The 15,940-nt window shown below is 35.3% G+C and overlaps 2 protein-coding genes and 1 non-coding gene across 4 annotated transcripts; 1 reads left to right on the top strand and 2 right to left on the bottom strand.

Annotated features, from left to right (window-relative positions):
* The first annotated feature begins 451 nt into the window (after nucleotides 1–451).
* Nucleotides 452–8,637, top strand: LOC122831655 (cytochrome P450 4B1). The gene is made up of 12 exons (XM_044118020.1): nucleotides 452–720; nucleotides 1,601–1,745; nucleotides 1,851–1,895; nucleotides 1,998–2,125; nucleotides 3,126–3,250; nucleotides 3,375–3,529; nucleotides 3,608–3,714; nucleotides 5,399–5,589; nucleotides 5,727–5,860; nucleotides 6,136–6,200; nucleotides 6,971–7,053; nucleotides 7,322–8,637. Exons 1-12 carry the CDS (start codon nucleotides 529–531, stop codon nucleotides 7,497–7,499), a joined length of 1,548 nt encoding a protein of 515 aa, XP_043973955.1. The 5' UTR covers nucleotides 452–528; the 3' UTR covers nucleotides 7,500–8,637.
* A 413-nt stretch (nucleotides 8,638–9,050) lies between these two features.
* Nucleotides 9,051–14,208, bottom strand: ppp1r8b (protein phosphatase 1, regulatory subunit 8b). Of its 2 annotated transcripts, XM_044118022.1 has the most exons (8): nucleotides 14,107–14,196; nucleotides 13,680–13,740; nucleotides 13,547–13,581; nucleotides 13,255–13,408; nucleotides 11,642–11,859; nucleotides 11,296–11,440; nucleotides 10,807–10,871; nucleotides 9,051–10,674 (listed from the first exon to the last, which is right to left on the bottom strand). In XM_044118022.1, exons 1-8 carry the CDS (start codon nucleotides 14,107–14,109, stop codon nucleotides 10,321–10,323), a joined length of 1,035 nt encoding a protein of 344 aa, XP_043973957.1. In that variant the 5' UTR covers nucleotides 14,110–14,196; the 3' UTR covers nucleotides 9,051–10,320. The 2 variants fall into 2 exon arrangements, with proteins under 2 accessions (XP_043973957.1, XP_043973956.1); XM_044118021.1 differs by lacking the exon at nucleotides 13,547–13,581 and having other exon boundaries at nucleotides 14,107–14,208.
* LOC122831887 lies at nucleotides 13,467–13,620 on the bottom strand. The gene has a single exon (XR_006370786.1).
* Nucleotides 14,209–15,940: the final 1,732 nt, after the last annotated feature.

A 15,940-nucleotide genomic window follows, 5' to 3' on the forward strand; every position in this document is an offset into this window, starting at 1 on the left:
ATTAATTGTGGGTTTTTATTAGCCTGAAGCCAATTTCATCGGTATTACCAGTAATAAACAGGTTAACTGTAATCATTACAAATTCATAGATTTTTTTTCATGTTTTATTTATAAAAATATAATAAATTTTACTGAGTTGTACCGGTTTGTTACCTAGGAAGTAAAAATAATGTTTTTAGATGTAGGACGCGCCAAAAACATTTTTATTTCGCATTAAAGTCATTTCAACATTTCCACATTTAAACATTTTGTTGACCAAAATTAAATCAAAAAAGGGACTAGCTTTCAACCAAATTACATGATGATATAAAATCTGCTGCTTAATTGAACACTTGAAATAATCAGAAACATTTTAAGTGTTTATGGCCCAAATCCCTTTAAATATTCGTCAGCAAGTGCAAGCGCGGGTGCACATGTATAATCTCCGCCTTCTTCAGTCAACCACACAAACGCAAAGCCCAGCTTCCTGTTGCTGCACACACAGAGGGACCGTCATTTCTCCTCTTGCACAACACGGACTTCGTCGGGATGGAGTTGACAGAAGCTCTCTTCAAATACCAGCTGGCCTGGCCTCATATGCACTACTTTTTGGCTGCGCTGTGCCTCCTTGCCGTCGTGTGCAAATTAACCTTCATCCTCCTCAAACGGAAGGCTCTTCTGAAGAACTTTGACGACTTTCCAGGACCCCCGGCACACGTTTTGTTTGGAAATGTTCTGGAGGTAACGAGTTTTAATGGCATCCAGCAATGCAGCAGCTGCAGCCTTAAGGAAGCTATAATACAGGCTTTTATTGTGTGTAATCAAGTTTAAAATTCTTAATTGAAGTGTTGTTTAAAGTTTTATACAATCTTTGAAGTTTATTCTAATTTCTATATAAACCACCACTAATAATAATAATAATCAGAATCATATTGGTGAGAGAAAGAGAGGCATATAGTTTATATTAAGCATTCAACCTTTTGTTAAATAACCGGAATTAATACAAGTATAATACAAATATCAGTATACCACTCCTAATACTGCTACTACTAGTAGTTATAGTAAAAATAATAATACAACGAAGAAAGAAAAAAGATATTAATGTTTAATTTACTAAATTAATGTAACAAAAATAATGGATATAGCAATAAAATATTCAACGTAGAATATATATTTGTGTTATATAAATAAAATAAAAAATGGGTAAAATCAAGTGGGGAATAAAAACAGCTGAGAATAACTTTCTTCCATTGTTGTGCCCCCTTATACCTAATGAAAAATTATCCAAAAACTTGTGAAAACCTTAAGAGGATGAATTTCTAAAAATTTAAGATGAATGTGAATGCAATTATAATTTGCAATCGACTAGGTTTTATAATGGCCTATATTGGAAACAAACAAATATCTGTAATGCATTAATATCACAAATTGTTATAATCTGGAGAATTTGGAACATGAAGTAATATAAAGCTTTTTAATTATATGTTCAGTTATTTGGACATATATTTGTTAATTGATGCAAATTAGAACCTGTGTGTGTAAATATCTCTATTTGTGCAGTGTATGGATGTATGCATGTGTGTGTATTTTCATATGTCTTGTACTGTTATTGCTTCTTTAGTTTAAACAAGATGGGACCGACTTGTTCAAGTTGTTAAAGTGGGCGGAGAGCTATCCCTATGCTTTCCCTGTGTGGTTTGGCCCATCTATTTGTATTCTCAACATTCACCACCCAGACTATGTCAAAACTTTATTAGCATCAACAGGTGGGAACATATTTTTCTTTCACTTTAACTCTTTGTTACAATATCATAACCATGATGTAAGCATCAATTTCACTTGGCTTTCATTTATTTTATTTTTTATAATAGAGCCAAAGGATAATTTTGCATATAAATTCATTGAATCTTGGATTGGTAAGACTACTTTGCTTTCTCCTACTTGCTTGTTTTGTCTTAATGCAGGATTAACTTTTAACATTTTGCTGACTCACTCTCATTGTGCCTCTTTTACTCTAGGAAATGGTTTGTTGGTGTCAAAAGGCCAGAAGTGGTTTCGCCACCGGAGGCTCCTGACTCCAGGTTTCCATTATGATGTTTTAAAACCATACGTGAAACTGATGTCAGACTCTGCCAAAATAATGCTGGTATGTAATTTATTGATTAATAATAATTGAACATGTTGCTAACTAGCCAATGCATTGTCCTAATCCTATCCCATTTCAAGAGTGAAATAATTGTGAAACAACTCTTTCCTGAAGTCATTCTGATTCCTAATGTGGTCAGCTTGCAAGTTTTGCTTTTTAAGCATAGGCTTATTTCTTAGTCAGCACACTCTCTGGCTGTGGTTATGTTAAATTCGCTTTCAAAAAAATCAAATCAAATCAAACTTTATTTGTATAGCACATTTCAGCAGCAAGGCATTTCAAAGTGCTTTACATCAAATCAAATGTCAAATGTCAATTTAATGTGAACAATTTGTTCCAGCATCTTTCACATTATGACAGGTCTACAATATGGTGGTTCTCAATATTGTTCAACCACTCCTTCAACTGGGAGATAGTTTGGATCAGATGGTTAAAATTTGGACACCTTGTGTGCTGTAATGACTCAAATATTGTAAATACATATCAACACTGGTTTTGAATAAGAATAAGGATAGGACAGACTTCTAGTCAACCTGACCCCTGTTGAAAACATAAGATCTACGCCTAAATCCAGTTCAGTGCAAGCCCCCCCCCCCCCTCAAAAAAAAAAATATAAATCAGAACTAGGTTAGCAACACATGTTGAGAGAATTTTGCCAGAATCTTTGTTAAGGCTACAAAAATTGTTGTTTCTCTGCAACTTGCGTAGAACAAATTATCTAAATATCAGTGTGGGTGTATTTTTGAGTGTCTATGTGGGTTAGGGGAAGTCCCTAATAGTTTAAAACCAATCAAACTTTACTGCTTTAAAAGTCTTGAAGTTGCGTGGTGTCCTTTTTCCAACTCTTGAAAAAGAAACAATAAATAAATCAATTAAAGCTTCAGATTAATATGCAGTTTATGCTGCTGATGAGTATAACCTTTGACTGAACCTAAATAATAATGCTTGAATCCCATTTTTTCCTGCTTACATGTTACATTTGTTTCCTTGTATTTTTAAGGACAAATGGGAACGCTATGCCAACTCTAAAGAGACCTTTGAATTGTTTGAGCATGTCAGCCTGATGACACTGGATAGCATTTTGAAGTGTGCCTTTAGCTGCAACAGCAACTGTCAGACAGAGGGGTGAGTAACCTTAACAGAAATCATCATTTCAGCTTCTGCGTCCATCCAAGACAAGTTCAGATGCTTTATTAACAAGCAGAAGGAAGATATCACCTTTCATGTTTCCCTGCTTTTTTTCTGTCAGGGGAACAAATGCCTACATCAAAGCTGTGTATGAACTCTCCAATCTTATTAACTTCCGGGTGAGGACGTTTCCATACCACAGCGACCTCATTTTCCACCTCAGCCCACATGGTTTCAGATACAGGAAAGCATTAAAGGTGGCTCACAGTCATACAGGTAAGCCCTGAGCTCAGTGACATCTTTGTTTAATATAATCTGTCCATTTAAAGAGTAAACGTTTGTTTTCTTTTCAAGATGAGGTCATCAAAAGGAGGAAAGAAGCACTAGAGTCAGAGACGGAACTGGGCCGCATACAGGCCAAAAGATACTTGGATTTTCTGGACATTCTTCTCTTTGCACGAGTATGTGACATCAATTCAAACCTACTGATTTAAAAGCAAAAATGTGGCATTTGGTTATTTGTTCAGTAAGAGCTGACTAAAAGTACTGCAAGAAGTTTAGCTAAAATGATATTTAAAAAAAGATTAAAGCAAAAACACTATCAAACATAATTGCAAATATTTGTAAAGCAAGTACATCATGCATCAATGTAGGACATATTTTAGGGAAAACTGGTGAAGATGCATAAATAACTCAAAACAAATTCATCTTTTGGTATTAGATTAGAAAAAGTCAGTGGAAAGCACAACATTTATTCATGGGAGAAAAATGCAACATATTCAGAAAAATGTTTTTATCAAAATCATCAGTGGCACAATTATTGGTACCCAAAATGAACCAGTTTTAAGTAAACGTATCATGCATTTTTTGTTTTCACTTTTTAAAACCTAAATACATTGTGATAAGACTTTTACTAATACAACAATGTTAATGTTTAAAGGACTCATAATAAAAGTGAAGAGCAAAATGGCATTTAGAGTTTTATAGAGAACCCTGCCCAACATGTCTGTTGGGAAAAGATGTGTAATACTATTAAAAGAATGAAGACTTTTTTCATACTTATGAAATCTGACACTTAAAAACGCAACAACAAAAATCAAATGAACTAATTTACAAAACAGCCTACAATTGATTGGTGAAGGATCTGTGATGCTTCACCACAGATCCTTTGGAACTTTGGACTTTGGACTCTTCCAAAGTCCTGTTAGAGTGCATAAAATCAAATAATCTTTGAATATGTCTACCAAATCTAAATACCACAGAAAACCTGCTGGGTGAACTTAAGAGAAGAAAAATAAGCGAGGACAGGACGATCAAAAGAGATGTTGTAAATAAAAATAGCTTAACATTTGTTTGGTTTTTTTAAGTAGAATTTATGCCAGTGCAGTAAAAAGATGAATTTACTTTAAAGCTTTTTAAATTGCATTACCAGCCTGTCAATCAATGTGGCCAGCACCGAAAAATAAAATTTTAATTGAAAAAGGAATAACATAAACCTGATAACAGATTAGAGATGAGGCAACACAAGGTCATAGCATTAATGCAGCCAGAAGTGACTCAGCAAGTAAACATGCTCTGCATACTAATGTTCTCTATTAAGGCAGTTTTTCACCATTTTGTGTCTCTATGCTAAAAAGCTGAGGGGAAAAACTAGATAGAGCGAAGAATATTTCTTTGTGCAACATTTATAGTCTCTTTTAACAACTCTGAGCAGCTGATAAGGATTTCTTTAAGAACAACAAGGTTGCCGTCCTCTATCTGAAGCTCAGTGGTAGAACGGAGATACGAGGGCAATGACAGATTAAAGAACATTTACTACAGAATCGTAAAATAAAACAAATAGCAACAGTGTGGTTAACCTACAGATGTGAACGTCACTATTTTAAAAGCTGCTTTGAGTCACAGCTATCGGAGATAATTGAGACTTCTAAGTGTTTAATGCTTGCCAATGTATTTTGAATGTCTTATTGTTGTTTGTTTTCTCAGATGCATTTTTGCTGCTGGTTGAAACATTACATGCAGAAAAATTTTAAATGTGTGGTGCATCCAAACAATCTACACATCCCTGTAGAAATGCTTGGGCTAATGACCTGCGACGTAGCCTTTATGGTCTGCAATTATTTTTATTTTTAATTTCTTCTTCAGGACGAAAACCAGCAGGGCCTGTCAGATGAAGACCTGCAAGCAGAAGTGGACACTTTTATGTTCGAAGGGCACGACACCACAGCCAGTGGCATCTCGTTCATCCTCTACTGCTTGGCCTGCCACCCAGAGCACCAGAAGCTCTGCAGGGATGAAATTTGTGAAGCTTTACAAGGCAAAGACACCATGGAGTGGTGGGCAAACTTTGAGACAATAATGCTTGCATAAGAAAGTTGACCCTCAGCTGTGCTAGATTAATAGTTAAATCTAATCTATGCACACCTTTACCCCCTCTCTGTGAATAACATTAAGTCTCTTGTCCCATATTAAGGGAGGATCTTAATAAAATTCCATACACCACAATGTGCATCAAAGAAAGCCTTCGTCTTCATCCTCCTGTGCCAGGAATATCCAGGCAGATCACTAAACCTATCACCTTCTTTGATGGAAGAACATTGCCAGCAGGTCAGTGACATTAGTGTGTATACTCCCTGTTACTGTGTTACTTAGTCACATAAAAACTTCGTTATAAACATTATTTTATGAAGAGTGCTATAAAGCACTTTCTATACAAAACCGAGTTTATCCCTACAGCATGTTCAGAAAGGTATTGACACAAGCAGTTTTACAGCGATGACCCAATGTTAACTTCAAGGCAGGTTTGAAGAAGAGGTGTATACATATTTCAATTTTGCATTTTGTTTACTGTCCTAACTAAAATACAGCTTTATTTTTTAAAGGCTCTCACGTTGGAGTAAGTGTGTTTGGAACTCACAGAAACGCAACAGTCTGGGAAAACCCTCATGTAAGTCATGCAAAGTTTATTATAACCATAACGGCATTGGAAAATGTAATTTTTAAATAATTCCAAACTATGGAAACAGCATTAATACAGGACAGATTGGGCAGTCCAGAAGTTATTATTTTGATCTTTTTTTTTCTCCTGAGGAGTGTACAAAAGAATTGTATGGAGGTTCTGCAACTCTGAGTTTTTAATCCACCAGACAAATAAGAAATTATTATATGATCCACATTTATGCATCATATCATAAATTCCCAACCTACATTTTCATCTTGGTTGATGTATTTATTGACCAAAACTGGTAGAAGTTACTAATTTGATGGATTAAATGAATAGAGAAAAAAGGGGATTTATCAGTATTTGATCAACAATTCAGTGTGTGCACATTTCAGCAAATTCAGCCATAGATAAGAAAGATAAATACATGGCAGGGTAGATGATTTTATTTGTCCTTGTTTTCTTGCCCCAGAACAGAATCCTTCATACAACATTATTTTATAGAGACGTATGAAGTAATTCAGCTGAAGTGAGGACAAAATTCCCCCACTTCAGTGAGAAAAACTAACAAAGCCATAATAAATATCCAATTACTAACACTTTTGTTTTTTTTCTTTATGTAATGAACAATGTTTGAATTTGTTGTGTGTTTTATTCACCTAGGATTTGATTTAAATAAACTTGGATCAGATTCGTGTTTTTTTTTCTACATGCATTTTCTTTGATATGCCTGTAAGAAAACTTGATGTTTTCTCTCCTCCTGTGGTTTTTCATAGGTTTTTGACCCGCTGCGTTTCCTCCCAGAAAATGTCTCTAAGAGGTCACCTCATGCATTTGTGCCTTTCTCAGCTGGACCAAGGTTTGGAAAAACTCGACACTATGACTGTTTGACTTATCTCCGTTTATAGCCACTTCGTCTTTAACCTTATAACAGTCTGCAGCTTGTGAATGTGTAACATAGCACCCACACCTAGTTTTACATGCATAATAAAGATGCTGTTGTTTGAGGCTAGGGTAAAGCAGAGGAAAGGTAAAGTGAGTACATTGCTGTTTTGCTACAACTTGTTTTTGATCGTTTATCTTCTGCTTAACCCTTTAATGTCCTTCTTAATGTTGTCTTCCCCTAGAAACTGCATCGGCCAGACTTTTGCAATGAATGAGTTGAAGGTGGTGACGGCCTTGACACTAAAGCGGTACAAGCTGATAGAGGATCCCAACATTAAGCCCAAGATGATTCCCAGACTGGTTCTCCGCTCACTTAATGGAATCCACATCAAGATCAAACCAGTGGAACCAGAAATGTGATGGAGAAAAAGAATCTGTTGGATTCAATCAAAGAGAAGCAAATTGCTTAGAAAGTGAATTAGATAAAAAAAAAAAAAAACATAAAGTGGAATTTGAGTAAATTTTTTACACTAATGTCTCATGATGAGGAAACCGTTTTGTCTAGGAATATTTGCACTGTTTATCTTAAAATGCGTTTGTTTTATATTTTGAGATAAGCTTATCTTGAAGCAAAACTATAAGCATTGCATTGCACATTGTTGTAATACTGAAGAATGTGACTAAAATAGTGAGATTGAATGTTTTTTTACATTAATTAACAGTTCGTTTCCGCAGCTAGGAATATGTTATATTTTTGTTGTTGGGGCAAATCAAAACAAAAAAGAAAATAAGTACACACATTTATTTGTAATGGAAACTTCATGAGTTAAGACTGATGATTAAAATACTAAACATTTAAGGAAAGAAAAGGGTGTGATGTTTTAAAACTATAAGCACTAAGTGTTTTTCCTAAATAAGGTCCAGTATAATAATACCTAGTTTAGTGGAGACATCAAACCAGAAAGCTTTTTTTCACAGGAAGTGCTTCAGAAAGGTATTTAAGCACCTATAACCTCACATTTTGACACTTTACAACTACAAACCTATTTGTATTTTAGTAGGTGTTTAGATCCCAAACCAACACCAGTTTCAGATAGCGGCACTTCCGGTGTGACCTGCCAGTGGATCTGCCACTTTAACTGACACGGCCACAATTTGAGCCAGCTGTCACTCATCAACACTGAGTAGGTGGTAATTGTGCAGTAATACTAGAGGGGTGCATGGCCTTCAAAATGGTTTAAAAGCAAAAACTTAAAAGAATGGCACACATTTCAATAAATCTTTACTGAGTCTACAGCATAAATGTTTCAATTTTATTATTAATCTTATACATTCTCTGTCGGTTTTGCACATAGAATGATGTTTTTGGCCTCTCTTTAAATGCTCAGTCTGTTAGATTGAATGGAGAGCATCTGTGACAATCAAATTTCAAGGGTGCTCATAGATTCTCAACTGGACTTTGATTGGACCATCAAACACAAGACTCTTTATTTCTTAACCTTTCCATTGTAGCTCTTGCTATGTATTTGTTCTGTTAGAAATTAAACCTCTGCACCAATCCAATGTCCTTGGCTGTCTTTAACAAGTTTCTTTTTTTCAGGATTACCCTGCATTTATCGCTGTCCTTCTTTCCAACAAATCTGATCATCTTCCAGTCTCTCCACAGCATTATACATCCACCACCACTTTAGGGATGGATTATACTGGATGATCTGCAGTGACTTTTTAGCCAAGGATAATGACGGATCTCCATAATTTGCTGGTTTCCATTTCATTCAACAGTTACAAAACTATTCACATTTATCATTCCTTTTTATGTTTTATAAAATCCTTAAAAGAAAACATTTGTGGTAATGTGAGGAAATTATCAGTTAAAGATTTTAATACTTTTGCAAGGGACTGTATAAATGGAACACATCGCAAGTTGTCAATACACAAACTGTTTACAGAAGAAACAGACAAGCTAATGTGTCAAAAAAGTATTTTTTGTTTTTATTTACATATTACAAAATCCACATAACCAATCAAGTGTAGAGTCACTGGTGTAGTTTTTTTAATAAAACAACTTATTTTTCTTTTGCACCGGAAAATCCACAAAATAAGTCAGTATTTTTTAAATTTAGAGGGAATCTCCAACTTGACCAGATGATATGAAATTCAACAATTATAAATCAACCAGATGTCAAAGCTGCTAGACTTTATTTAAAAAAATAAAAAATACTGGTAAGCATAACTACAGTGTTTCTGATGCAAGTTTTGTCTGAGGCATTTGTATGCGAATCATTTTATTACATAGATTCGTACATTTCTTCAAATTTGAACACTCAATAAGTAAGAAAAGGCTAAGCCTAATGTTTAGTTTTCTAATCTGCAGACATATCTCGAGCTGGTTAAGGCAGCATTTTACAGATAATAATGCTAAGTATGCATTACAACAGTCTGAATAATATTTTAGTAGCCTTTTATGTTGTAGTAAATTGTTATTGTGCTTTTCTCCAATCTGCTATGCTTGTACACTTTAAATAGCAATCCAAAAAAGCGTAAAAACTATTTTTTACAGTATGGTTGTTCTGAGAATATGAGAAAGTACTTCACACTTATTGTAGCAGAAAAAAACTGGATGTTAGTGTAACAGAGCACTGCTTTAAGATGCAAATGAAAACTGAAGTTTTCAGCCTCTAACAGAAACCAGTCTTGTTTGCTTAAGTCACCACCAAGTGGAGTAAAGGCGGAAATACAACACAGCACAACTGACAGCTAACTACCGGTAAAACATTTTTTCATAAAAATCAACTTGCTTTAAAAATAAAATACAGCTGTGTTTGGAAAAAAGTTTGCTTACATTTGAAGTCTTGGGGCTATCTTGACTTCTCACAGTAAGATACGAATAAAACCACTTTTTTTGCAACTCTTTTAATAGTTTTATCAATATTCTGAAAGAGTGAAAAAATTTTGGAACATATATAAAATACAAGTTTACATCAACTCAAAGTCATTCAGCACACAACTCCATCATTATATCCATATAGTCTATCACTCTGTAGTTCATTTAACTGCCAGGTATTTTGTTGTAAAAAAACTAAATACTTTTGATGTCAATGTAGTTTGTGGAGGATGTTGTGTATTTTGCACTTGTATAATATAACAAATAAAAACAGAGGCGAAGAGTTCCACCCCTGACAGGTCACAGTCCCTGATGGTCCTGCTGGGAACCTGAGAGTCAGCAGTGTTATAAAACTGGTTAGATGAGAAGTGAAGGGGTGGGTTTCTTCCCCGGCCAAGCTTCTTTGGCATACTTCTTTTTTCGTGGCTCGTTGACGGTCTCTGGTAGGTAAGGGGCTGTCACTGGTGTGGGGTTGAGTGTGATCGGGGGCTGAGGAGCCTCTGGGGCCAGATCTACCTCAGGCGCTGGGTTGGGGAAGGGCAGAGGAAGCCCACCCTGCATAGCAGCACCTCCTGGAGCTCCTGTTGGCTTGTTCTCGTGGCTGGTTGGAGGCAAGTCCCCGTACAGACCTCCACCCAAGCTGTAGCCGTGAATGCGCTTGGAAGCCAAGTCATCCAGACCCAGAGTATTTTGGCTGTCAGATCTCCGCTTCTGCAAGAGGAATGAAAAAACAAAAGCTTCACAAGCCATAGAGAAGACTAGCAGTGTATTAGCCAAACTAAGTTGCTTTGTAGCAAATTTTCTTTAGCTGAGAGAATCATTTTAAATGCAGTCAAGAATTACCTTCATGGGGATGACAGCTGTCTGCACCATATTTCTAAAGCGCCCGACTGAGGGGTCTATATCTTCTGTAAGAATGAAAAAAAAAAAAAAAAAAAAAAATTGTTACACTTCAGTGCACAGACAAAAAGACTTATTTGGGTATTTAATGATCAGGCTGTCAGTGATTAAATAGTAATGTAACAAAAAGTTGAGTTTGCTATATTGATTCAAAATCCAGCTCTCTGATGGGGAGTCTGCTAAAATAAATAATAAATATTTTATTCTCCAAGTTTAGGGGACAAAGATTCTTTAAATAAAGTTTTTACTCTTGCACTTTGTTGATTTTCAGTCTCATGTGATCACTCTCTGACAGACTACACAGAACCCAGAGAAATTTTGATTAAAGTATCTTTAACAAAGTAGTTCAATTAATTATTTTCACGCTGAGTCAAGAAAAACTAAAAAGCTTAACTATTCCCACAAACATCAGTCTCCAAACATTAAATTTACCTGGATTAATAATGGAGTCTTCTTCACTGAAAGTAACTCTGGAGTTCTTGCGTTTCCTCTTTGGCCTCTGGATTTCCAGGTTGCCTTCCTCGATTGTCAGGATGGAGATGCGTTTGTTGTGAGCCGTGTTAAACTCTGTCAGGTTCTAGAAATTACAAGAAAAAAATTAAGTGATTACTAGGTCAAGAACAGTATTTTTAAATTACACTCCTCTGGACTGGATATTACCACCAAACATGAATAACCTCAAAGTGAAATACTTAGTAAATGGAAACATTTACAAAAAAAATTATCATAACTAAAACCTACAATAATAATAATGTTTAATAATACAGTAATAACATACCTCCAGCTCTGTCTCTTCTTCTGGAAGTCCAAGCAGTCCTTTGAGCTCCTCTTCATCCCCCAACTTGCTGTCTCCTGTGCCAGCAGTGCCTTGGGTTTGGGGTTTCTCTCTAATGGTGTAAGTCCGTGTCGACGCCCCAAAAGATATGGTAGAGTCTATGGGAACCTGCTGAGGCTTGTGGGGTTCAAGGCGAATGTGGCCAAGAAAAGTACCGTGTGCTGGAATAAAAATGTCTAATGTTAGGAAACCTTGAAAGCTGATGAAAGATATTTTAATGACATTATATTACACAGAAACATATCAAGTTTATATTGATGTTTTCTAACATCAAGTTAGAAAGTTAGTTTTCTAACTTCAGGCCATTTACAAGTCTAAATCGATGTTAACCAAGAGATGCACTGATGCACTAGCTGCAAAAAGCTAAAATAGCCAGATCTTTTTCTGATCAGTGAATGCACCATGCTGGCATAATGGCCCTTTTCTATTACAAAATTGGTTCCTAAACTTTGCAGCTTCTGACCCACTAAATAAATATGTAAGACCCAAATTCTTGGATGCATCAACTACTGGGCAAAGGCTGTTAATCCTTTTGTTCATGTAATATCTCACTTTTTTTGTTTTACATTTTTACTAATATCTCAAAGCTTTGTATCACAATGTTGTTTTTGAGAATTGTGTGGATAGATTAGAGGAAAAATTTTGTATCCATATTCAGTGATTAATGTGGATGAAGTGAAACATGGTGAAAACTCTTCAAATACACTATACACACACTTATCTTACAAAAGAAAATCACACTAATCACTGATATAGCAAAGAAAACATGACAAGTATATAATAATTTTTCCTGTATGTATGTATGTATGTATGTATAAATACTTGTAAAATCCAGTTTAAATGCTGAGTTACATAAGACACTCAGATATTTCCTGCACACAATGTTTGACTCCTGTGTGTTTGGTTCTGATAAATAATTAATGATCCTTCACAACAGAGAGGCTACAGTTACAATGAACGCATGAATGATTTAATGATCCAATATACGACTCTAAATCAGAGGGGTTTCTTTGTTTCAAATGTAAGATGGACACAACTATTATACATTTTGAATGAGTATTTCAAAATCTTATAATATGGTGCATGTTGCATTTGTCTATAATATCTAAACATGTAAAAGAAGTATGCTATAATTCTTTTTAATTGGATTGTATTTGTCCAAATTACTGGGTTGTCTTTAGAAAATCAGTTTCTTTTGTTTTTCTTTTTTTATGTATTAATTTTTATTTCAGGTTAAGGAAGGTTACATTTTGAATTCACCCAGACATTAGACATAGTTATTTCTAAGTTCTTGAGAAATTTGAGTCCATTAAAATGAGCATCAGCAAATAGGCGCATTTCTAAGAAAACTATGAAGATTATAAAAGGCACAATGTCTAGGCTACAAAATGTTATTATTTTAAAACATAGGGAACCACCAAAATATAATAAAAATGCAAGATTGCCAAAACAGTTCCATTAATATACCATATTTCTTGCCCACATTGACTTTGGGGCAATTGTGGTCTTTCTACACAATTAATACCCAAATAATATGATTGTAAAAGATCTCTTACTGCTGTTTAGGTCTATGAGAAAGACCCTTTTTAAGTGTTTGTGGTAGATTAACGCCGCATGAACCCGAGAGCAGGACTGATGGTCGATGGTGAAGTCGCACCAGTCGGGATTCCTTCCAAACAGGTAAAACTTCTTTTCATCTATGATCAGTTTCTATAAAGAGAAAAAGTCTTTGTGAATAACACACTGAAAGCATGTCTCATCCTGATGTATCTGTGCCTCTGAGTTATAACTCTTCAGTGTTGCTTCCACTGAAGGGCTTAAATCTCATGGCTGATGTTGCTCTCGCACCGTTTGAAGCCGAGCAGCCACAGAGGAACCCCCATCTGGGACACAACAGACTGTCAGACTCGTATCTGGTGCACATTTCTAACATTAAAACGACCACTGCATTGTTAACCTACATCTGTAGAGCTTCACTTACCTCTATCAATTTGTCCCCCTTCATCACGTCCAGATGAAGCCCTGTGGGTGGTTTGCCTGCCCTGCAAGCAAAAGGTTAGAAACCCCAGTGATGATTTACTTTGTCTGAACACTGCAGAAATTATATTTACCAAATCAAAGACAAAATTAATCAAGAAAAATAATAAAATTTTAACTACAATATGTTTAATTTGGTAAACAGGATTCAGCAAATGAAAGACACGATGCATTGATCTTTCTGGCTAATTCATTGCCAACACTTACGGGTTAGCCTGCTAGCTTTATTTAATGCTAATGTTAGCAAAATATGTGATTTCATCTCTAATAAAAGTCTCACACACACTTTAAAGTTCGTTGTTTTGTTGGTTTGCAACTAGTAATGATCTAAAAACATCGTGCTGCTACTTTGGCGTGTGCATTTGGCTCACCATGATGGACAATCAAAAGGAGGAGGACCGTCTTTGCTTGTTTTACTCGCCATCTTGCTTCAGCGCATTAAAGCCGAGGTGCATCTTGGGAGAACCGTGGTCTATGTTTCTGGGAGTTGTAGTTTTATAATTACATCCGAAACCGACGCTTCTAAGCTACAACTTTTGATTCGAATAAAATATAGTAGACTATATTAATACTTTATTATACACAGCGAGAAAATGCAGGTGTTACAACGGAAATTTAGCATAAATATTCGCACAATACAAAAAATATAAAAATAATAAGAGACTGTAAAGGCAGAATACATTTGAAAAATAATACAATGTAGTTATTAAAAATAGATTACTTTAATAACTATTAACATACTCCGAAATGTGCAGCTTAGTACCTTAATTGCCACTTTATGCTTTATCCAAGTGTAGCAAAGTCATATCATGTCAAGTTTATAAACTAAAGCACATTTCAGCAATGATGCACTTCAAAGTGCTTTACATGACAAAAACATCGTAATGCAGATTAGTGCAGCATAACTAAACTAAGTAATTTCAAGGTTAGAACATATCAAAGAACGTAATTAAAGATTATTGTATGCATGCAATCTGTGTATATTTGTATTCTTTAAGAAAAAAGTAAAACATCTAAAAATGTGAAAAACAGCAGAAGGAGGGCAATTGAGGATTTTAATTTAATTGTTATTTCACATTATACTTCACAGACTTTAAATGTGTTTTTTTTCCTTGGAAATGAACATACTTATAAAAGTATAATTGATAAGGCAAGGCAAGGCAACTTTATTTATATAGCACCTTTCAGCCAAAGACAATTCAAATTGCTTGTTCAAAAAAGTTAAAAACAACATAAACAAGAAGGAAGAGGAAAATGAAAGTTCTGCATCTCTGGTTCCATGCTTTGTAGAACTACCTTTTATTGCAATTACAGGTGCATGTCTTCTGCAATAACTCTCTTAAAAGTTTACACATCTGGAGATAGATACATTTTCTGTTCTTCGCCACTTAAGAGTGTCCAGATTGCATGAGGAGCATCTGCAAAATTGGTTTTCAGGTCTCCTCCAACATTTTGAATCTTTGGGCTGAAATTTGAGTGTGCAGTATGCTTTGATCTAAATACAACAAAATAGAAATATGCTAAATTGTTTCTCAGTGGGCAAACACAGGTGTTAGGAGATTCACATATCCTATATTTTACTGATGATCTGAGTCATGCCCCACTCCCCAATCCTGTATTTTAAAAATCTGATCTTCTTATTTTGTTGCTGGAAACACTTTTCACATCAGACAAAATTAAAACAGAAATAATTTCCCACTAAACAAATAAAGAAAAGGGAATAAGTGTCACAGAAAATCAGAGCACTAGACACCTCTTTTCTTGATTGAACTCAGTACTAGATCACAACTGACCTGAACTACAATCAAAGTTCAGATTGTAGTTCTGAACTTTGATTGTAGTTCTAATTTTTTTTCTCATTTTATTTATCAATGAGAAAAAAAAAAAGTTTATATTCTAAAAAGAAGCACTAGAGGTCTCCAACTCCTCATTCCAAACTGCTCAGCATGAAAGTGGCACTGCAAAAAAAGATTTTGTAACATTGGTTTGAAAACCTGAGCACCACAAATTTCTCAGAGTATTATATTTGCTGCAAGGACGTAGCACCTTTTGTTTGATGGGGTAGGGGGAGGGGGATCAAACCAACAGATCAGGCTGTTGTTTGAGGTTTTTTCTGCCTCATTTCAAAACTGTGGGCTTACCCTCTAGGTCTTTCAGAGAGACAGGAGAATGCTTTCTGTGTCGTAGTGTCTCATTGCAGCGTAG

The sequence above is a fragment of the Gambusia affinis genome, linkage group LG05 (genome assembly GCF_019740435.1).
Source record: "Gambusia affinis linkage group LG05, SWU_Gaff_1.0, whole genome shotgun sequence".
Taxonomy (NCBI): domain Eukaryota; kingdom Metazoa; phylum Chordata; class Actinopteri; order Cyprinodontiformes; family Poeciliidae; genus Gambusia; species Gambusia affinis.

What these genes read in the sequence shown, in the direction of transcription:
- ppp1r8b (XM_044118021.1), bottom strand. Translation starts at nt 14,159, where the DNA reads ATGGCGAGTAAAACAAGCAAAGACGGTCCTCCTCCTTTTGATTGTCCA. An exon ending in AGGGGGACAAATTGATAGAG is followed by an intron (nt 13,409 to 13,679) that starts GTAAGTGAAGCT and finishes TTCTCTTTATAG; the next exon opens with AAACTGATCATAGATGAAAA. An exon ending in AGACTCCATTATTAATCCAG is followed by an intron (nt 10,872 to 11,295) that starts GTAAATTTAATG and finishes TCATTCTTACAG; the next exon opens with AAGATATAGACCCCTCAGTC.
- LOC122831655 (XM_044118020.1), top strand. Translation starts at nt 529, where the DNA reads ATGGAGTTGACAGAAGCTCTCTTCAAATACCAGCTGGCCTGGCCTCAT. An exon ending in CAGTCTGGGAAAACCCTCAT is followed by an intron (nt 6,201 to 6,970) that starts GTAAGTCATGCA and finishes GGTTTTTCATAG; the next exon opens with GTTTTTGACCCGCTGCGTTT. An exon ending in CCTTTCTCAGCTGGACCAAG is followed by an intron (nt 7,054 to 7,321) that starts GTTTGGAAAAAC and finishes GTCTTCCCCTAG; the next exon opens with AAACTGCATCGGCCAGACTT.